The sequence below is a fragment of the Dendropsophus ebraccatus genome, chromosome 3, assembly GCF_027789765.1.
Source record: "Dendropsophus ebraccatus isolate aDenEbr1 chromosome 3, aDenEbr1.pat, whole genome shotgun sequence".
NCBI classification, from domain to species: Eukaryota; Metazoa; Chordata; class Amphibia; order Anura; family Hylidae; genus Dendropsophus; species Dendropsophus ebraccatus.
The window spans coordinates 108,263,176-108,286,465 of NC_091456.1; the positions used below are offsets into that span (position 1 = coordinate 108,263,176).

Consider the following 23,290-nt stretch of genomic DNA (forward strand, 5'->3'; position numbering starts at 1 on the left):
AATGAAAGACGCCATTACACAGTACAATTATTCCTGTAAAAAACAAGCACTTACATGGCTTGTAGATAGAAAACTGAAAGTGCCAGAGCTCTTAGAAGGGGAGGAGGGAAAAACGGAAACACTAAGATCAAAATTTGCACGGTCCACTGGGTCATTTTGGGCCTGGTCCTCAAAGGGTTAAGGGCAGGGATTGTTGGGTTTGGCTGCTATCCTGAGGTGAACACTACTGATTGGCACTGATTGAGGTGTGGAATAGGGGTTTGTGCTAACAGTGCCCCGGACCTTGACAGGAAGCCTCCCATTGGGGGCCCATCGGAGGGGAAAGGACCCACTGGGGGTTTCCCCGGGTCCCTGATGGCCCAGTCCGAGGCTGCACACACAGTATAGAACAACTGTAATTGATTATTTATGACCATCTAAATAATCATGCTCATTATTTACCACCTGCTTTTGGAAAATACAGACTTTTCTTCATCTGTTCACATGTTTTATTTCACTGAAACTTATGGCCATATTTAGCTTTGATTTCACTGTGTGTAAAGCCAGAAAACTGCATAAGCCACATGCTACATACTCTCAATATGCAGTGGTGTCAGATTGTTTTCTTTTTGACTGAGACAGTCCACTTGGTAGCAGATTATTTCAATTTCCCCCCCGAACCACTTGTACCATTTTAGCATGAAATCACTGCAAATGAGCACCGATCAATGTTTGACACCAGCCTTAAAGTATTTAGAGGTGTTTTTCATATTGACATGTTTATTCATAAAGTAACAAAGATTTAATACAAATTGTCTTATTTAATATCTGATTATTTATTATTATATCAGGGCCATCTAGTCTAAAGGTGAACTGGCTCACATTCTTTAACAGATGCAATATTTTTCATTCTGTATTAGGTAATTTAACAAGTTTAGAAGAATCATTTATACCTTCACAATCCACAGGACTGAAAGAGATTAATTCTCTTGTGCCCTTAGACAACAATTTTCAGTATGAAGTGGTCAAAGATAAAATTGGTGCCTTATGTCAAGCTTTTCCATCCTTAACAATTCAGTGTGAGAACAGGGAACTGGTATTGTCTGGTAAATTAGATATATCACAAATCAGAGCTTTACGTGAGAAGATCAAGAATATAATAAGTTCAGTTGAAGTTCGCAAAATTGAAATCTCAAAAGCTAAAGCAGATTTCCTTACTCTTTGGGAAAGTAAGGATATTTCCAAAAAGTTATTTGGTGACATACTTAAAGGCATGGTGATTTTGGATGTTTCCAGAGGATTTTGTCTATATGCTCCTTCTGTAAATCTTCTAAATGAAGCTGAAGCCATTTTGCAAAAACATCTTCTGCTTGGCAGTATGAGAATTCAGGCAAATGAGAAAGATATTGTCTCATCAGGACCTTGGAAACAAATGTGGGATAAACTGACGGATAACATACATATTAAAATAGGTTTTCAGCATGATGACAACACTGATGATCTAATCCTGACCATTGTGGGTTTTACTGAAGAAGTGAAAAAAGCTTTAAAGGAATGTGAAGATCTGTTACAGCAGAGAAAAAAGATTAAAGAGGACGTTTCTTTGAATAATCAGATTTTGATAGAAAACCTAGACGATTTGCTTAAATGCTGTAATCTTGGAGCATTATCAGTAAATGTTCAGATTTTAAAGGCCAATAGTCAAACTGTAACTTTGGTTGGACCACGTGAGGAGGTGGAAAGATCTAAAATTGTACTCCAAACATTGAGCCAGAAGCAGATTGATAAGTTTTGTATGACTAAGCATGGGGCAACACGCTTTTTTAATAACCAAGGAAAAACGCTATTAGATGATGTTGAAAAGAAATTTGGCTGCCAGGTCTTCATTTGTGACGCTGAAAACATAAACCAGAAGGCAGAAGGTATAGACACACCTAAGATGAAGTCTGGAAGCATCAATGACAATAATAAAGAAGTGAGAACACATGCCTCATGTGATAAGGGGGCTTACAAAGATGGAGACAGTCAGAAAAAAGAGAGTCCAATGGAAAAGCTACCAGATGTACTTCAGCTGATAGTGAGCCTTGGAACCCTTGAAAATAAAAAAGTAAGTTTGTCCATAAAAACCTGTTGCTATGCATAATGTGTAGCAATAACAAATGAAACGTTGGTGATAGAATTCCTTATACTGTATATGCATTACTATTTATATTTTATCAGTATGAGGCTATGTTCCCACTATGCAAAAACAATGGCCGTTATTTGGCGCTCAAAACTGCCATTGTTTTTAGTATCAAACAACGGACGCTGTGTTAAATAAAAAATTGCACTTAAATCTAGGGACAGCGGCCAAAAGCTATAGCCCAAAACACAGCTATTTGAATTTTGGACATATTTTGGACCATTTACAGATACAAGGATGAATAAACAGATGTATTTTGGGCAGAAACAGCTAAAAGAGGACAATGCACTTAATTTTACATTTGTAAAATGTATGGCTGTAGTTTTGAAAGCAAACACGTGTAAGCCAACTTTTTTGTAAAACCTACTTACCAGCAAAATATAATATAATCTAGTTTAAGAAAAAGTCTGTCACTGCTTGCTTAGGGATACCTAAGAGAGACTGCAATAAACTGAGAAGTGCCACAGTCTATTTCTCTTTGAACTGTATCTAATGTTAGACTAGTAGCTTTCACCTAACTTTGAACTCCTGCTTCCCATCTCCTGTTCACATGAAAATATAATTTCTTAAAAGCGCTTGTCACTCATTTTCCTTGACTAAAAAATGAAATGCGTTAAAAATGTTTTAGTGAACAATATACTATGCATCATATTCTGCAATTAAGGGCCGGAAAATGTCATAAACCCAAATAATCAGTATTTGGATTTGTATTTCTTTTATAGGCAAAGGCATTTATAGCACCTCTGCTTTCTACCAAACCACAACTTGAAGCTTTGAATGTAACAAAAGGGCTGAAAAATAAAGGAGGAGATAAGTTCTCCAAACTGTTTTCAGCAATTTTTGGTCATCAAACCAGTCTGCAAAGTGGAGAACATGTTGTGATGCCAGTTACTGGTGATAGCTACTCACTGAACTGTGACCATGTCATTTTTATTGCATGTCAGCCATGGGATGGACCTGATGGCTCATCTGTGAAGGTATGTTCTACATCATCTTTGCAGGGCCATATTTACCACTAGGCATCCGTGTACCGGTGCCTAGGGCAGCGCCTTGCAGGGGGCAGCACCAGGTAGCAGGGGGAAGGAAATCCTTGCCGAAGTAATGTATCAACAATAGTGTTTATTAAAAGCTTTTATCAAACACTATTGTTGATACATTACTTTGACAAGGCTTGATATCTACTACAGTCAGAACAAGCTCTCTTTTATCTGGATATTTACCTGTCACCTGCGCTGATCCTTGAGAGGGGTTTAGTCCGGTAATAGGGGTCTGTTGGCACTCCTCACCACTCCTTCCTCCTCCCTCTTCTTCAGGAATAATCAACGCTGCCCGGCCTCCTGCTCGCTTGGTTGTCAGCCAGTGTCTGATGGCAGATCAGTCCTCTGTAGGCAGTTTATGTCTGAAAGAAACACTCAGATATAGTTACATCTCTGAACCCAGATGTGTTGGAGTTGTGGTCTAGGGGTAACTCACCTGTCTAGAGATCTGCCAGGAGTTCATTCTCTATTTCACATCCCCTGATGAAAATGAAATCCCCCCCCCTTTCATTATTGTATCATTTTAAGGCTGTATTCTCACACTGTTGAAATTGAGTGGATTTTCACTTTTGCAGAAGATCCTCATTCTCTATGATGTTGCTAAATGACCCCTTTAAAAGGTATAATGTACTGTGCCCCCTCACCCCCAACTAGGTATAATGAACTGTACACTCTTAATGCAATGTACACTTGATGAAATGTAATATAGACAATACATAACACAAAAGTGTGAAGAAATTTGAGCTGATGATTCCCACAGAAAATAAAAGTCTTTACAATGTAAGTGATGTCTGTTACTTAATATTTGGCTATGTTCACACACAGTTTTTTTGCTCAGTACTTTGGTCAGTATTTTGCAACCAAAACCTATTGTGTGGGGTGACGTGCATTAGACCATTGCTTTCGTTATTGTGATTTCTCAACCTGTTAAAAGACCATGATCAGTAGACATTGTGCATGTTGGCTGATCGTGGTCTTTTAACAGGTGCTATTTCACTAAATGATTATTGGCCGGAGCATCGTCCTCATAGCATCATACACTTCGCCCTGTGAATATATTAGTGCCACACACTGTGCCCCTGAATATAATAATGCCACACACTGTGCCCCTGAATATAATAGTGCCACTTACTGTGCCCCTGAATATAATAGTGCCTAATCCCCTGACACCCACCCCCGCCGCCTCTGCTAACACTCCTTAATAATGAAAATAGACTAAATGCTGCAGCTAGTCTGCACACCGTACTTCCTCCTCCTGCTCCAGACAGACTCCCCCCCCCCCCGCCCCCCCATTGATCATCCACCTCAGTCCCCCAACCCATCACTTGGGACACAGCTTCAAGGTGGACCCTATGATTTTTGTGCATGTGCTTGTTGTATAGGTCAAATATGGATTGAATTAGTCTTTTAGGGTGCATTCACACAGAGTAAAATCGGTTGAATTCTGCGGAGGAACTCTCCACAGCGGAATCCCGTCTGCCATTTCTTTAAATGGGATGGCTCGCATGACATGTCAATTCTTTGAGCGGAGAGCGGCAGAAGCAGAGGCACGCAAGCCGTCCCATTGCAACAGACGGCAGGTGGGATTCCGCAGCAGAGAACTACACCCTGGAATTCCACGGATTTTACTCTGTGTGAACTGGCCCTAAGAACGTATTTAGAAAGTACTGTCTTTTGCAGGCTCTGAAGAAAGGAATTTGTGATACTCTCAACTATTGTCAAGCTAAGCAGTTGCATTCTGTGGCTATGTCAGTAATAGGTCCTGGAAAGAGACTTTGTTATCCCCCTGAGGCAGCCACACGTATCATTGGGGAAGAAGTGAACTCCTTTGTGGATAGAGAACCAAACACAAGTGTGAAGAAAATTGAGCTTGTGATTCCCACAGAAAATAAAAGTCTTTACTATGTAAGTGATGGCTGTTACATAATATTTATCTGTTTTTCTCTATAGTAAACTATAAGTAGTACTAAAACAAGAGTACAAATGTGACAATTACCAATATACTCTATCTGTAAAATATAGGTAATCATCTATAACAGCAGACTCAAATTTAATATAATTATATTATTTATTGTAATGTATTGTATAATATTCATAGCAAATACACCAGAAGATTATATGATTTCATGTTAATCTCTGTCCCAATTTGATAAGAATTGAAAAAGGTAAACATGTCCTGGATTAGCATTTGTGATGGACAGCACGGAGGGTAATAAATTGTGTGGAGTACAGTCAGTTCCTAACCTACTGGCTCTCTCCACACTAAGAATTCCCTATCAGTATATGTAAACCAAAGCCAAAGTTGGACCAAAAGTCAAATTAAACTGTGAACCCCATCTGTAATTTGGACCCACCCCAGGTTAATACTAAATAAGTAAATACTAATACAACATTCTAGCCTAAATAAGGCCTTGTGGAAGTAGTGGACATTGGGACAGTGAGAAAACCTTCTAGGTTTCCTGATGAATATGCAGACAAAGAAGTGACATTCTGGAGATATGTGCCTAATGCTCATATGCCTAGAAACAGGGACAGGGACAGATTCTTCTGTATCATAGCTTTCTGCACTCCCATCTTCAAATATACCTTTAACATGTACCTGTCATTATAACTTTCAAAAGCTAAATCAACAGTAGATGTGCTATAAAGCAAGTTTTCAATATACATCCCTTACTTTTTTTTGTTGTTATCATGCTGTAAAACAAAGCTGAACTTACCAGAAATCCAGGTCCAGTCTCCAGAAGGCAGATTTTCTGACTTGTGCTGGTTGAAAAAAAAAAAAAAAAAAAGAGACTAAACACAGAAATTCCGTCCAGTACAGAGAGTCATGGCTCAATATATCTGTCATTCATGTGACTGCCTTCTACATGTGGATACACAGGACTTCCTGTTTTCTGACTGTTTCCTGTTTTTTTTAGAAAAAAAAGAGTCAGAAAACAGGAAGTGCTGTATTCTTCATGATAGCTAAAAAAATAAATAATGAATGTAAATTGCAAACTTGCTTTATATCACATTTACTTTTAGTTTAGATTTTTAAAGTTATAACGACAGGCACACTTTAATATCATGTTAGTAAGCAGTTATTGTCTAATGGCAGCATTGCTACTTTTAGGCAGCTGCTATTTTATTTTCATGTTAAGAATAAATGAAGTAATTTATTAGGAATGTGAATTAATATCAGTGTTCTATATTTTACTAGGTCTGTAGAGAAAAACTGTTGGAAATGAATTTCAATGACCGCATTCACCTTTGCAATGAAGATGGGGGTAATAGTTTCTTACAAATTACAATGACTAAATATGGCCACATTCACACATCAGCATATTTTCAAAGATGAGATCTTGATCCGCAAATTTTTATCCACATTCGTATTGCATTTGAAGTGTGCTCCATATATTGCAGATTTATAGTGTGCTCCATATATTGCAGATCCACAAATTAAAGGGGTAGTTCTAAAAAAAAACGGGGAGGCAGAAAAATGAGCTTGGTGAAGTCACAAAAATGCAGTTGGTTTGGCAGATTGCACTGTGCTCTCCGCAAATTTTTCACTTTCTCGTAGACTTCTATTGCAGTGTCCGTTTCACAATTGCGGACTGCATTACAACCTTTTCTATTTTTTTGCGTTACGGATCCACAAATCTACAGGATATATGAATAGTGTCACAGAAATTAATGGGTTGCTAAGGATTTAGTATTTGCTGATCAGTAAATACTCATGAAAAATACTGACGTGTGAATATTTGGCAAAACTATATGATTGATACAATATAATGTGATAAGTTGATCTGGCCCAGATTACTAGCACCAGCACAAACAAAAAGTAGAAAATTCCACTCACTTAAGATTTGTAAGTGACTGACTTAAAGGGAAAGCTACAGTAAAAGGTGGTGTGAAAGAGTTACTTTGCAGATGCTTTCAACACCATATTTGGCAAGCGGTGACACTTTTCTGACACATGTCCTGAATATTGATTTTTTTTTTATAATCAATTCTTTATTTAAGAGTTTTATAGAACGAACATAAACAGTAAACTGTCAGGTATGTACCAATATGGGAAACAAAAAACAAATGATAGCATTATGGCAATCCAGTGATATATCCAGACAAATAACGTTATGGGAAAATAACAATCTGTTTGCGGAGTTAGGGAGGGGGTGGGGGGGGGGGGGGGGTTGCAGCATTGCAGGTCCACAGAGACGGATATATCAGTTTACATGAAGAGAAGGTACGCTGAATCATGTCATGGGTCTGTGGAGCCTGAGGCCTCTTGGTGGTCGCAAGAACCCTCATGTTTGTAATAACTAACAAAAGTGTGTGTATGTGTGGGGGGGAAGACAGACTTACTAACAGCACCGACAAACAAAGGGTGTGGGGTGGGGGGGTCAGAGGGTAGGTGAGGTTGGGGGGGATTCCCAGGTATCTAGCTGTTGACAGCTATGCCCTTCCATCACAATCCTTCTCGGCCTGTGCAAAGTGTGAGACTCTATACTTTAGCCAAGGGGTCCAGGTCTAGAGGTATTTGTCTCTTGTGTGGGAGAAATCTGATTTACCTTATCAGTCCATTGTTTTTCGGTGGGTGGTTCCTGGCTCAGCCAATGTAGAGGTATGAGGAGTTTTGCAGCTGCAATCAAGTGTGCCCCTAGGGACTGCTTATGCAGCGCTATATCTTTTGAAGGTTGGTCCATCATGACTATTTCTGGCGTTAGGGTAACTGTTGTGTTCATAACCTCCGTCATGATGCGCTATACCTTTTTCCAATAGTCTGCAATAGGGGGACACTGCCACCAGATGTGGAACAATGTGCCTCTTTCTGCTTGGCATCTCTAACATGGGGCCAAGTCAGACAGACCCATCCGAAAGAGATGTTCTGGCGTTTTATACCATCGTGATAGGAGTTTAAAGTGGTTTTTGCTTATTTTGATACATGTAGAGAATCCCTGAGAGTTCTTAAGTATTTTAGTGCGTTCCGATTCAGAAAAGGTTCTATTTAATTCCTTTTCCCAGGATAGAAGGTAGATTGGGGGTCTGCTAAGTTGGGTTTTTAATAACTGATCTATATATAAAGATAGTTTGTACTTGAGGCCAGCTCTGAATATTGATCTTTTTTTTTATGTAAATTGTTTTACATAACTTTTTGAGAGCATTTGTGAGTATTTAAGTGTTAATCACTTAACCCTATATACAGTAACCAAAAATGACCACTCTAACTATATTGTACTTGTGAACTCTGCCAGTTTCTTTAAATCGTAAAGTATAACATCAGTGCCTCAAGTCTGGTCTTTTTTTTTACAGTTGATTTTCCAAAAATATCTATTGGTGAACACTCTGAAGTGAAAATTGGAAATTTATCTTTATCTGTGACGTACAATGATATAACAAAGGAATCTACAGATGTCATAGTAAACTCTACAAACTTTTCTCACTGGAACAATGATAGTAAGTACAAGTTGTGCACATTACCAAAAGAAATTGTTAGTGTTTAACAGGGGCATAGGCACAAATAATACCACCACACCACCAAATAGTGTCTGAATATTATCACCATACTCTTAGTACATAAAAAACACTATCTGGGAGATTTGTCAAAAGGGGATTTTTCTGTGCACTGTATATTTCTTCTATGGCAAGAATAGGCTGGTCTATTGAAAGTGCCATTTACTATCAGGGGTAAGCCTAGTCTATTTTTTGTGGTTATTTGTCTCTGAATTGTCCCAAAATGGTCTCATACTTGTCAAGCTGACTTAGGCCCCCTTTCAATGTTTGTGCCAGTTTTACTGTCAGAAAATCCTGATCGAAGCCCTTGAAAGGCTTCAGGAAAGCATCAGAACTTACTGACAGTAATCTGATTTTACCTTCAGGAAATCATCAGGAATTGCCTTCAGTATTTCCTGATCAGGAAAAAAAGTATTTTCAATATGGTCTGGTATGCCAACATACATTTGCACATTAAAAAAAAAAAAAAAGCCTCAGTTCCCAATAGCCAGATATCCCTCCAGGGAGGGAAAACCTGTTGCCAAGGAGTGCCTCCCAGTGGGGAGATCACCAAACCACCCTGATACATAGTCCCCTCGCAACCGAGAAAGACTTTAAGTGATACTGTCACCCCCTTTTTGCATTCTGACTTCTCTGCACAGGTGTAAAGAGTAAATTTTGCAGTTTTTATACCTTATTTTATCATATGTCATGGTGCTTGTTTCAGTAAAAAGTGATCTTTTATCATCTGTGGATTGTGCTGCCTGAGCAGGGCTTCATGGCCGCAGCGCCACTTAGCCCCGGCCACATCGCCACAGTAGGTCCCACCTTTCCGTGACGTCATCAGTACATAGGCCCCATCCCCTCAGCAGTCATTATTGTGGGCGGGGTGGACCTGGAGGGGGTGAGTCCTAGACCTTTAGGCCCCCAGCTTCAATGGCCATCGAGGAGGCCTAAGTGGTGATGTGGGCGGGGCTAAGGGGGCAATCAGGCTCACCCCACCGCTGCTGTGGGGAGGGAGTTTGGGCAGGTTGAAGGATCACCGTGCTGCTGCTGGAGGGGGGAGGCAGGATGGATGATCACCGCACTGCTGCTGAAAGGGATGGGGCAGGATGGAGTATCACCGTGCCACTGCTAGGGGGGGAAAGTTAGGTCAGGATGTAGGATCACCACACCGCTGCTTAGGGGGTGGGTGTTTGGGGCAGGATGAATGAGCGGTCATGTATGCAGCACTGAGCGCCGGCCTAGATTAAAGGGGGGGTTGGGGGCTGGGAGGTACGCAGCACAGCACAATGTGAACTATGGCAGCAGTCCTCAGCGGCTGATTAAGCAGGCTGCTGCCATGGCACTGTTACTTTTTAATAAACTAAAACTTATTTATGCAGCCCAGTCCGCCAGACTGCGGGTCCTAGTGTGCCCAACACTAAGCAGCAATGTCTACACATCGCTGCATAGTGTCTGGCCCCATAAGAGTTAAGTGACAATGCTCATGCTCAGCATTGCCACCTAATTCTTTCTTGGCAGCCTGGAAAGAATTAGGTGGAAAGCCTTGGCAGCCCAGCCAGGGAATTTTGAATATCCCACTCAAAAGCAGAAGCTTTCTGTTTCTTGGTGGGAGGCTGCATAGAGCAGTGAATCTTGGCTTTATGAGGGGATTCCCTGGTCCTGTACAGTAAGGAGCGGTGTGCTATGCACTGCTCCTTACTGTACAGCCCCAGAAGGTAAGTAGTGATTCTATTGCATCACTACTTAAATGTTATGGATTGGATGCTATGCTTCCGATCCACAGAACAAACTGGCTCCACATTAGGTGGTAAAATACACTACCTCTAGTGTGGAGTCAGTTTGCGACCTGTGTGTGACTAATGTTTGATAGACCCCCCCCCCCCCCCATACACATATAAATATTGCCATACAGTGACCCTGTAGTGGTAGATACCAGCACTTCACAGGCTCTGCAGGCCATGCAAGTGATTACAGTGCAGTTACATCCAGTAACTCACAGGTCAGTTCACTTATCTCTGTGGAGTTTCTCATGCAGATGTAATGTATTCTCCCTCCACACAAACTTCCCATTCTGCTGTCCTATTAACAGTACTATCTTAGGGTGTGTTTACAGAGAAAGATATCTGACAGATTATTAAAGCCAAAGCCAGGAGCAGACTATAAACAGAGAACAGGTCATAAAGGAAAGACTGAGATTTCTCTTCTTTTCAATTCCATTCTTGGCTTTAGCTTCAATAATCTGTCAGATAAATCTTTCTGTGTAAACACACCATTATGCCTTCTGCTGCCCCTGGTGCCCTCATAACTATAGCAACCTTTAGTGTCCGCCCAGTAACACTGCTCCCAATTAAAGTGCCCTCTTAGTGCACCTACTCAAAATTGATGCCCCTTTTAGGGTTCCCACTAAATACTAATGCCCTCCTTAGTGCCTCCAACTTAGTTTTAATGTCCCCTTAGTAATGATGCTCTACTTATTGTAATAATGTCCACCTTCATACTTATGACCCTTTATGGCCTCTCTTATTACCGCAATATTACCCCCCTACTCAAGCATACTTATATAATGCCACAAGGAGATATGCATTATTAGTAATCATTTTAATATTTCACTAAAGGTTTTATGTAACATCTAGCCACAGAAAATGACAGAAAATGGACAAAAATATCCATAATTTTTCTGACGGAACAACATTAGTAAATTAGCCCCAATGTGTGTCAATGTATTTTTTGAGCTCTATACTAAAAATGTTGCCTTTCTAGCTGGGCTATATTTATGGCCTAGAGAAACATCTACAGTCTGTCTCAAAAGTTAGAAAAGCCATACCAACTGAAACTAGTTTGGCAGACGGCAATGGCATAACCTAAGTCAGTGGACCCCAGTGTAAAATCTGTCTGTGGTCGGGGAGACATGCAGACTTGCGTCAAGGCCGTGGAACTGCCAAACAGGGCTGTGGGTAGGCTAGCAGGGAGGAAGACTGTGACATCATGTACATTGGGGCCTGGCATAATGACAAATTATGTGATGGATGGATGAATGGTACCTGATATAGAGTACATGCAGACTGCTCTGGAGGTCAACTGACTGGTTTATGCAGTGTCAAAATGGTAGGGAACCCCTATTAATGGTAATTTAACCAGGGTGCCACAGGGTATACAAGAAAAAGGGGTGCCACAAGAAAAAGAGCCGGAAACCCCCCCAACATGTAATTTTTACCATATGGTGAACAAAAAAAAAGATTAACAAAAAAAAATGTATTTTGTTGCTTTCTTTTGCCCCACAAATATTTGCAATACATGATAAAATAATAAACCCTTATACAGTATAATTCATACAAATAAAAACACTATGGGTCTTAAAAGCTGAGGATTAAAAAAACTGTAAGCTAACAGTTGACTTGGGCTACTACAACACTAAATAAGCCTGCTCTGTCCTGGCAAACTTCAAGCTGATACTTAAAGAGTAAGAAAGGAGGATGGTACCTGGCTGAATAATTCTATATGTGGCTCCCACAAGTCTGTAGTACAAACAAGAAATAGTGAAGGAAAAAGGACTATTGTGGTGAGCCCAGCATATTATACAAAAAGCAAGTGTGCAATAGAGGTGTGAATGAGTTATTAAAAAAAGGTAGGGTGCTGTCGGGTAAGGTGACCCTGTTATACCCTACCTATACTAGTTGAGGGACCGCTGGGTAAGGCGTCCCTCCTCCAGACGGTTTCTGGCCCTGCACTGATTCGTCATATAGAGGTATGTAGGCTGTCAAGAAAGTATATATGTCAGATCGATGGCTTTAGTAAAATAGGCACCGATCGGTTGTGCAGTAAGGGGAGTTAGGAGACTAGGATGATGTCTCAGGTCAGTACACGGCAATAATGACTCATAACATTCGTATATGCTATCGTATGTGCTATCTACAATTCCTGTGATATTAGGAGTGTGTAGCAAGTTTCCACTTCTTCCAGTTACTCCGACGCGTTTCCCCTCGGTGGTGTACAGAGGTTCATCAGGGAGGTATCATGGAAGTGTTATGGTTTCGGTGGTCTGGAGGACCATCTTAGTGTGAAAATGGTCTTGGAAGCAGTTGATGTTCCATAGAGAATGTTGATCGGTCCTGATGTAGGTTATTAGAGTGTAGTGTAGACAATCTGATGATCAGGTGCAGCCTTTAGTCTGTGTTAGCAGAGGTCCCAGGATAGCTCCTAATGATAAGCTCTTTCATATATATTTGGTTGTGCAGAGAATCATATGGTGATATATGTAGTTGATGAACAATTAGCCTTAGGTCACAAATGTGGCGTTGTCATGCGATGTAAGGCACGGCAGCAAGGTTAGGACTTGGGAGGCAGGAGGGAATATACCCCCTTGTTTGGATGATGAATTTGGCAGATTTAGAAATGTCTTAGCATGTCAACGATGTGTGGCATGCCGTCGGAGCTATAATCTCAAGGGAAAGAGATGCTGTGTCCCTTTCTCAGATGCTCGACATGCAGGATCTAGTTGTGCAGAGGCAGCATCCTGTCCTGAGGGGCCTGGTGTTTTTTTTTAAATGTTTTTTAATAACTCATTCACACCTCTATTGCACACTTAATAATTGCACTTTCTATGTACTCTGCACTTTTTGATCATCTAATAAAGTAGCTTTTTGTATAATATGCTGGGCTCACCACAATAGTCCTTTTTCCTTCACTATTTCTTGTTGATACTTAAAGGAGAAGTTCGGAGAGGGAGGGGCGGATCATTTCTGTCTGTGGGTGGAGGGAACATAATAAAGAAGGTATATTTACCTTCACCGCAACCCGCTTCTGGGGTGGAACACCACTGCAGTCACTGATTGGCTGAGCGGGCTAAATCCCACCTTCAGTGACATGTCAGCCGGGTCATGATGTACCCAGAAGAAATAAACATTTGGTGGGCTTTGGGAGCCAGTGATGTAGTGCAGCGTGGGTATGAGGTCCGGTCAGGGCCGGCCTTTGGGGTGTGCGACCTGTGCGCTTGCACAGGGCGCCTCACTCCCGGCCAGCTAGGGGGCGCTCTGGCAGAGAGCTGCACAGCACATCTAACAACAAATAGAAGTTAGATGTGCTGTGTTTCTGCCAGAGGACACTGCAGAGATGCTGATGCTGCTGCTGCGTGGATTCCCGCCATCATCTCCTCCCTATTGGCCGCTGCACATTACAGCAGGTGACATGTCACTCCGCACAGCTCCCAGCCTCGGGTCACTGTGTCAGAAGCTGCATTGAGTGTCCTCCACCACAGGGGGGCAGTGTGTGGCAGGCCGGGGGCGGCACCATGTCTCTCTCATCCTCCTGTGAGGAGGCAGGAGGAGGGGGATCAGCGCTCCATCCTCACAGCCTGGGCTCCAAACAATGGACTACTGTGCCCAGCACTGCACAGCTCAGCACCAGGTACACCATCCGCAGTGGGGGAGGAGCCTCGGGCCGGCAGGGGGCTCTACAGGTATGTTCTGGAGGGAGGAGATGGAGCTCACCCTGGTAGGGCTGCAGCATGAGGAAGCTGAGATACAGGCTGCTGCAGGCCTGAGGAAGCTGAGATACAGGCTGCTGCAGGCCTGAGGAAGCTGAGATACAGGCTGCTGCAGGCATGAGGAAGCTGAGATACAGGCTGCTGCAGGCATGCTGAGATATGAGTAGGAAATATGAAGTCCATTGCTAGTAATTACTATATTATGTTTTCTCTTGGGTCTGCTGACCGCTCCTGCCGGTCACCCAGCTTTCCTAGTGTTCTGTACGGCCATTCTGTTGTTCCTTTCTTACTAAACAACCAGACAGAGTGTATATAGGAGGATATTGGCTGATCATTACCTGTCACCCAGCTTTCCCAGCCTCCTGAATCTGATGCAGCAGTGCTCCCCTTACCCCCTGAGGAGGATGCTGGGGACAGTGTTATGTATGATGTGTGTGTAGACATCACTTTGAGGGCAGCCATGATGTGTGTGATGTGAGCTTCCTCTCATAGAGGAGGCAGAGCTGTGCCTGGCTGGATGGAGGGGAGAGGCCCAGCAACAGGGGTATGGGGAGGCCTGGGGCCTTATATACAAGCCTGGCCTCTACACACATCATGTATGTACTGTATGTATGTGTATATACTGTGTCTATATATTTATTAAAGATGAGCGAATCGCTGGCGCAGCGCTCTGTTCTCCAAGCCAATTGCCTTTCAGCGCTGCTCCACTCCCCGTTGCTTCACCCTGGGTGCCAGGGAAAAGCTGGATCCAATCCTGAATTTTCCCAGGATTGGATCCAGCTTTTTTCTGGGAGGGGTGGCCGGGAGCAGAGCAGCGCTCACAGGCAAACGGCTTGATGAGCAGAGTGCTGAGCAAGTCAAGCACTTAGCATTGTTGAGATGAGCGTCTCTCTCTCTCTCTCTCTCTCTCTCTCTCTATATATATACACACACACACACACACACACACACACACTGGGCTGATGAGTGAGGAATGAGCTGATATATTAAATGAAACCGCTGTACCAGCTGCACTGCTCTGCTCTTACAGGGGTTGTCACACAGCTTTCCTAGTCTGCACTGCTCTTACAGAGGTAGTCACTCAGCTTTCCTAGTCTACACTGCTCCTACAGAGGTAGTCACCCAGCTTTACTAGTCTGCACTGCTCTTACAGGGGTTGTCACTCAGCTTTCCTAGTCTGCACTGCTCTTACAGGGGTTGTCACTCAGCTTTCCTAGTCTGCACTGCTCCTACAGAGGTAGTCACCCAGCTTTCCTAGTCTGCACTGCTCTTACAGGGGTTGTCACTCAGCTTTCCTAGTCTGCACTGCTCCTACAGAGGTAGTCACCCAGCTTTACTAGTCTGCACTGCTCTTACAGGGGTTGTCACTCAGCTTTCCTAGTCTGCACTGCTCTTACAGGGGTTGTCACTCAGCTTTCCTAGTTTGCACTGCTCTTACAGGGGTTGTCACTCAGCTTTCCTGGTCTGCACTGCTCCTACAGAGGTAGTCACACAGCTTTCCTAGTCTGCACTGCTCCTACAGGGGATGTCACTCAGCTTTCCTAGTCTGCACTGCTCTTACAGGGGTTGTCACTCAGCTTTCCTGGTCTGCACTGCTCCTACAGAGGTAGTCACTCAGCTTTCCTAGTCTGCACTGCTCCTACAGAGGTAGTCACGCAGCTTTCCTAGTCTGCACTGCTCCTACAGCTGTAGTGTGTACATGGGTGTATACATGTAAATACTCGTCTTGTAGTGTGTACACTACAGGATGTGTACATATACGTATACAGCTATGTACACACTACAGGACTTGTATGTAGAGGTATACAGCTATGTACTGCATAACTGTATCACGTCCTGTAGTGGCTGTATACCTGTATATACACTCCTTTAGTGTGAGCATAGCTGTATACCTGTGTTTATATTCATCCAGGTTTCTGCTGAGACCCCTTAATAATAACAAATAATAATAATGACTATAGACTAAATGGCACGGCCTTGTGTTGATGCTCAGTAAGTTCCTTTTTGGCATGGCCAAGTGGATGTGGCTTGCAAAAAAGGGTGTGGCTTGTTAAAAGGGGCGTGTCATAATTATTGTTCAGTTATCGTTACCGTTATGTTAGTTGTTTGGGGGGGCTGAGGGTGGTAGATGTGTGAATGCCGGGGGGGGGAAGAAGGCTGAAGGAGCTTTATGTTACATTAAAGGGGGGGGGGCGAAAAAAGGTTTCGCACAGGGCGCCATTTACCCTAAGGCCGGCCCTGGGTCCGGTAAGCATAATGTCTTTATGTTCCCCCTACCCTTGCCCAAATTGATTTCTCACCCCCCCCTCCCCGCAGAACTTTAAGTCCCCTGCAGTTATATTCATCCAAGTAGCACACACACCAACACCTGCTGCCAAAAGCTTGTAATTCTAAAAAGTAATTGGCTTCTTTCAAGCACAACATTTCTTTTCTTTACTAGTCTTTAATATGTATAAAATGCAGTAATTTTTAGTATTTGTGACTGTGTTTATGTTTATATTTCTATCCTTTTCAGCTGTCGCTCATGCTATTTTCTCAGCAGCCGGACAAAGTATTTTAAGCGCAGCTCGGCATGGTAAGCCTAATCAGAAGTATATTTGATTATGTAAGGCATGGCTAAACCAGTAACAGAAGCATTATATCATACAACCATGGAATACACAAGCAGGGTTAATATAATAACAGCATGGTCATACCCTGTAATCCCCAGGAATCACACACGCAGTGTCTGGAAGTTTTTGATGGAGCTTTTCAGCCAATGTGAGAAGTGGACCTGAAAATAAATAATTTTTAAGGTCTTAGAATTTATTATGGTGCTCAGAATATTTTAATTACACCCTCCTTTTATCTCTATGTCAGTGTCCGTCGTATCATCTCCCACAATTTACCTTCTCAGTCACCACCTCCCCTGTAACTCCCTTCACTTCCTAGAGATTGTAATTGTCTATGACATATCTCTGTTGGTTTAGCCTCATTCATTACAGGTGACATAAATCATATACATCCTACTGTACTATTTACAGACAGTATAGGAAGGGTCTCTAGAAAATCTTGCTTCAAGTCACACCAATAGTTGGGGTATACAGGAATGTTCAATTTTTAACTGATTTGTGATATAGACTTCATGTAAGATCTGGGCAATCCTGGTTATACAGTAAATTCAGCACCAAGCGGCACTTGTGTCAGGGTCCTATTACATAAGCCAATGGCCATCAATGTTGTAAACGAGCGCCGATCTGCTAGATCGACACTCATTTACTGGGCCTATTACACGGCCTGATAATCACTAAGCAAGGACTGTACAGACACATTTAGCGATGTCTGCGCCGCCCTTGCCCAAACAATTAATACTTTACCTGTCCACGCTCCGGGACCGCCGTGGCCAGTGATTGGCTGAGTGGCCTGTCGTCTCAGACAGCCCACTCTAAAGATGCGGGCAGTTCCAGGACACAAACAGAGTACAGGAGGACACCAGGAGCGTGGGGAGGTAATATATTAACTGTTTAGGCAATCGTCAGCTGTCTGCCATGCATCCCTATTACACATAGTGATGCGTGGTTGGCGGCCGATGATTTTAGGTCTGGGCAAAAAGAAACAACCAGCCAATGATTGTTTAATCGGCTGATCATTGTCTGTATTACACGGAGCAATAATTGGCCGAATCAGGCTGATTTGGCCAATTATCACTATGTGTAATAGGGCCCTAAGGGTCCTATAAGAGTTAGACTAAATTATTTTTAACGATTAACGATAAACGATCGCAAATGAGAGGTACCTGAAATCATTCGCCAAATTACACAGAAGGATAGTCATTAGTTACACTCATTACTACAATCGTTTACTCTATCTGATCCCAGCAAAAGTAACAATGTGTAATTACACTTAACGATTAGTGAACGGTTAGCGAACAAATTACAAACGAATGATTAGTAAACTATTACACAAATAGATTATTGTTTATATTTGAACAATATAGTGATTTTTTGAACAATAATCTTCCCGTGTAATAGGGCCTCGAGAGAAGGATGATGCTGAGCATTCCATTAATAAATAAAGAAAATACCCCATACATCCTCAGTTCAGCATACAGGATAATCCAGCAGTCTCCTTAGGAAAACATTGGATCAATGCCAAAAGGTGTTGTGTATTGTAACGCCTGGAGTAGTGGATCCACTGGACCGTCACCAGCGATGGCACTAACCTCACCAGGGAGCGGAGTCTAAGGGGCCGCTGGTTTTCACCAGAGCCCGCCGCAAGGCGGGATGGACTTGCTGCGGCAGGCGACCCCCAGGTCGCTACCCCTGGCTTGGTTGCTGGTGACGGCAGGCGAGGCGTGGCAGGAGCAGTAGGCAGGAGATGGTACTGGCAGAGGTCTGTAGGCGAGACCGCAGGTGACAGGCTGAACACAGGAACTAAAGTGTAACGGGGAAGCAGGAACCAGGAACAAGGAGTAGGGACCAGGTAGCGGACAGGAATCAGGAACAAGGACTAGGGACCAGGTAGCGGACAGGAATCAGGAACAACAGGGAGCTGGGGCAAACGCTATGGGAAGCATGTAGAGGCTCCAACCCAAGGGACAGGGCATGCTGGAATTTATAGGGAGTTATAGGTGCAATTAACCAATTAAGGGCGGACTGGCCCTTTAAATCTGAGACAGCCGGCGCGCACGCGCCCTAGGAGGCGGGGACGCGCGCGCCGGCCGGCACAGACGGAGACAGGAGCAGAGGAGAGGTGAGACGCCCCCAGGGGCCGAACTAGCAGCAGCGCCGGGTCCCTGCACAGGGACGCCGGCGGCTGCATGGGGCAGGAGGAGGTCGCGGCGGTGGCCCGGAACACGGGGACGCCGCCGCGGCCGTGACAGTACCCCCCCCCTTTGGCCTCCCCCTCTTTCTTGCCTGCAGAAGGCGGCATCAGGCAAATCTTGGTATTCTGCCGGTAGGCCGGACAAAGGCTTGGCGGGCTCGGGTGACAACATAGAATGCTTGGGCTGAGGTGACCTCAGACACTGGTTGGAACAGTCCTGACCCCAACTGAGAATCTTCCCGGTTCTCCAGTCCAGTTTAGGGGCATGTAATTGCAGCCAAGGGAGTCCCAGGAGGATGGTGGAAGAAGAATGGGGCAGGACATAGAAGGAGATCTTTTCCAGATGTGAAGTGCCCACCTGGAGGACTAGAGGTGCGGTCTGGTAGTGCACATGGTCGGTAAGAATCTCGCCCGTGACCGAGGAGATAGACAGGGGTCTGGCTAGTGGTGTCACGGGTAGCCGCCATCTCTGGACCAATGTAGCTGCAATAAAATTGCCTGCTGACCCAGAATCGAGAAAGGCAGTTGTTTGGTGAGTTTGTCCTGAGGGTGTCTGGATGGAAACTGGCACTGACAAACATGGAGAGGTGGCATTCACACTCAGGGAGTCCTCTCCCACCGGACCTAGGTGCTGGAGTTTCCCGGACGCTTGAGGGCGTTGGGGACATCTCAGCCGAAAGTGATCCGAACCACCGCAGTAGAGGCAGAGATTCAGCTCCAGACGACGAAATCTTTCATCAGGCATCAGGTGAGCCCGTTCCACCTGCATAGGAATCTCAGGAGTCGACTGGGACTCCGGAACGTCAGGATACTGGAAGACCGGCGCCAGCTGGTGATGGCGACGGGACAGGCCTAGTCGCCGTTCATGCCAGACCTCCTCCTCCCTCTCAGAAAAACGAGTATCGACCCTGGTGGCCAGTAGGATGAGTTCGTTCAGGGAGGTAGGTAGGTCTCGGGCGGAAAGCACGTCTCTCACCCGACTGGACAGACCCCTCTTGAAGGTGGCTATTAGAGCGGCCTCATTCCAGTCTAATTCTGCCGCCAGGGTGCGGAACTGGATGGCGTAGTCACCAACAGAGGAGCTCCCTTGAGAGAGGTTGAGGAGAGCAGTTTCAGCTGAAGAGGCACGGGCAGGTTCCTCAAAGACAGAGCGGAACTCGGCCAGGAAAATTCGGAGATTAGCAGCCACAGGATCATCACGGTCCCACAGTGGTGTGGCCCAGGCCAGAGCTCTTCCTTCCAATAGGCTGATAATGAAAGCCACTTTAGAGCGCTCGGTGGCAAACTGACTACTTAAAAGTTCAATATGCATGGTGCACTGAGTCAGGAATCCTCTGCACAACTTGGAGTCACCAGCGTATTTGCTTGGGAGAGCCAGTCGAAGTGTAGAAAAAGCAGCAGGAGGTGGTGTGCTCTGGGCTGTAGTATGCTGCTGTAAGGCGGCAGTGAGTTGCTGGATCTGCTGCGACTGTTGCTGGATTTGTTGCGCCTGTAGGGCGACCACTCGGGCTATGTCACGGATATCAGGCACCTCGCCGGGATCCATGGTGGGAGCCTACTGTAACGCCTGGAGTAGTGGATCCACTGGACCGTCACCAGCGATGGCACTAACCTCACCAGGGAGCGGAGTCTAAGGGGCCGCTGGTTTTCACCAGAGCCCGCCGCAAGTCGGGATGGACTTGCTGCGGCAGGCGACCCCCAGGTCGCTACCCCTGGCTTGGTTGCTGGTGACGGCAGGCGAGGCGTGGCAGGAGCAGTAGGCAGGAGATGGTACTGGCAGAGGTCTGTAGGCGAGACCGCAGGTGACAGGCTGAACACAGGAACTAAAGTGTAACGGGGAAGCAGGAACCAGGAACAAGGAGTAGGGACCAGGTAGCGGACAGGAATCAGGAACAAGGACTAGGGACCAGGTAGCGGACAGGAATCAGGAACAACAGGGAGCTGGGGCAAACGCTATGGGAAGCATGTAGAGGCTCCAACCCAAGGGACAGGGCATGCTGGAATTTATAGGGAGTGATAGGTGCAATTAACCAATTAAGGGCGGACTGGCCCTTTAAATCTGAGACAGCCGGCGCGCGCGCCCTAGGAGGCGGGGACGCGCGCGCCGGCCGGCACAGACGGAGACAGGAGCGGAGGAGAGGTGAGGCGCCCCCAGGGGCCGAACTAGCAGCAGCGCCGGGTCCCTGCACAGGGACGCCAGCGGCTGCATGGGGCAGGAGGAGGTCGCGGCGGTGGCCCGGAACACGGGGACGCCGCCGCGGCCGTGACATGTATCAATAGAAAGCGCCACTTTGTTTTTGTCTTTTTGCATGTCTTTTGATCTAATTAACAGATGCATAAAAAGGCTTGTTGTATTTGGCAGCAAACACTTACATACCTAAGTCTTAGGGCCAGTTCACACAGAGTAAAAATGGCGGAATTCTGCGGTGGAGAGTTCCTCTCCACTCAAAAAATTTACATTGTCAATTCTTTGGGCGTGGAGAGCGGAGGCACACGAGCCCTCCTATAGACAGACTGTATGACAATGAGACAGGCGGGATTCCGTGGTGGAGAGTTCCTCCGCAGAATTCTGCCGCTTTTACTCCATGTGAACTGGCCCTTAAAGAAGACTCTCCACTCATACAGGGGTAAACCTGGGCCTCCATCATATCATAAAAGCTTTATGGTGTTTCATCCTTATAGATATTTTACTCTAACTGATTATTCTAGATGGGTTATATGGAAAGTCCAGGGGTGGAGCCAATCAAGGGTAGAATCTTACTAGACAAGGACCTAGGTGAAGAGTTCATCACAGCCGCTTTCCAGCAAGCTCAGTAGCTCAGCAAGTAGGGCTGCTGCCTGGAGCACAGGAGACTTTAACCCTGACATTGTCATCTTAGTTTAGTCAAGTTTACAATTTTCATGTAATGTGCCTTTAAATGCATTCTGAGACTATGAAGCCTACTTTACTATTCTGTATTTGCAACAACTAAGTGCACATCCTTGTCAAGAAAATGAAGACATTCTTTAAAGGAGAACTCCGGCCAGACCCATTTTTTTTAGCAAGTGAGAAGACGAAGAAAAGAGGCAGAAGAAAATAAATAAAGTGTTGTTACCTCCCCCGCTCCAGCACTGGTGGCTCCCTCCTGTAGCTCCTGTCCCTGGCTGCTTCCTGGCCTGAGCAGGGACCAGGGTCGTGATATGTGAGGTCTGCTCAGCCAGTCAGCACCTGTAGTGGGGTCCCGCTTTGGTTGCTGTCTGGCTGAGTGGACCTCACATGTCATGACCCGGGTCCCCACTCAGACCAGGGAGCGGCCAGGGACCTGGGGACCAGAGCACTGGTACGCGGCAACCAGCGCTGGAGCGGGAGAGGTAAGAGCACTTCATTTCTTTTACCTTCAACAGCACTTGCTAAAAAATGGGTCTGGCCAGAGTTCTCCTTTAAGGGAAACTCTGTAAGTTCTTATCTTAGGGAGGACTCACACCACTGTTTGACTTTCTGTTGCATGCATACATTGGCTGCCTATGGTGCATAAATGGACCTTATTTACTTTAATGGCCCAAATGTAGTAAACTAGTGACTAAATTCGGGTCACTTCTTGTAACGGACGACCAAATCTTGGTATAAACAATCGCCTACATGCAGAGATCTGAAGTTTGCAGATGAAGTATGCAAATGGCTTATTTCTATTTTTATATTCTTCTAAGGTGCTTTTAAAGAAAAAGTGGTTATGACAGAAGCCGGATCTGGGAATTTAAAATGTAAATACATTATGCACTGTAATTGTAAGCAAGATGTGGGTAACATATCTGTTCTTGTAAAGGAAATTATAATGAAGTGTGAGGACGTGGGTCTACATTCTGTGGCAATTCCAGCCATTGGCACAGGTAAGTGTGTATGTGACTACTTGAGGGTGGAATTCTCTCCTCTGATTCCAGTTCCCCTCTTTATTAAAAGGATATTTCAGTTTGTTAAAAAATGTAGTGAGCTGGTTGGAAAACATAAAGAAAGCTATACTTAACCTCCCTACCTTCCACCGCTGTCAGTTCTCCCGAGGCCTGTCCCGTTGTACAGCTTTAGCTGTGTTTGGGGTTGGTCAGGGCAGGCTTCAAGTTTATGTGGCCTTAATGCCGTATTACGCATGCTATTGAGGAGGAAGCGTGGAGATGTTTTTTATTTTTTTTTTATTTTTTTGGGGGGGGGGGGGAGTAGGGTGCTCCATGGGGGAACAAAATGGCGGGGAATCGGTAGGGATAACAGGGATTGGAAGATGGGCAGGGAGCTCTGGACTGGGTGTGGTCCATAGAGGTGGTTAGGAAGCAGCTGAGGCAGGTTTACCCAGGGATCTG

The 23,290-nt window shown here is 44.8% G+C and overlaps 1 protein-coding gene across 3 annotated transcripts in view; it reads left to right on the forward strand.

The window, feature by feature from the left end:
• Positions 1 to 23,290, forward strand: part of LOC138787271 (protein mono-ADP-ribosyltransferase PARP14-like) — a 93,447-nt gene that overhangs the window by 16,192 nt on the left and 53,965 nt on the right. For 2 of the 3 annotated variants that reach the window (XM_069964493.1, XM_069964495.1), the window contains exons 4-10: positions 900 to 2,086; positions 2,884 to 3,138; positions 4,879 to 5,103; positions 6,398 to 6,464; positions 8,491 to 8,634; positions 16,674 to 16,733; positions 22,649 to 22,828. In XM_069964493.1, coding sequence (XP_069820594.1) covers positions 900 to 2,086; positions 2,884 to 3,138; positions 4,879 to 5,103; positions 6,398 to 6,464; positions 8,491 to 8,634; positions 16,674 to 16,733; positions 22,649 to 22,828 — 2,118 coding nt within the window. The remainder of the gene's footprint in view (positions 1 to 899; positions 2,087 to 2,883; positions 3,139 to 4,878; positions 5,104 to 6,397; positions 6,465 to 8,490; positions 8,635 to 16,673; positions 16,734 to 22,648; positions 22,829 to 23,290) is intronic. The other variant, XM_069964494.1, reaches the window with a different exon arrangement.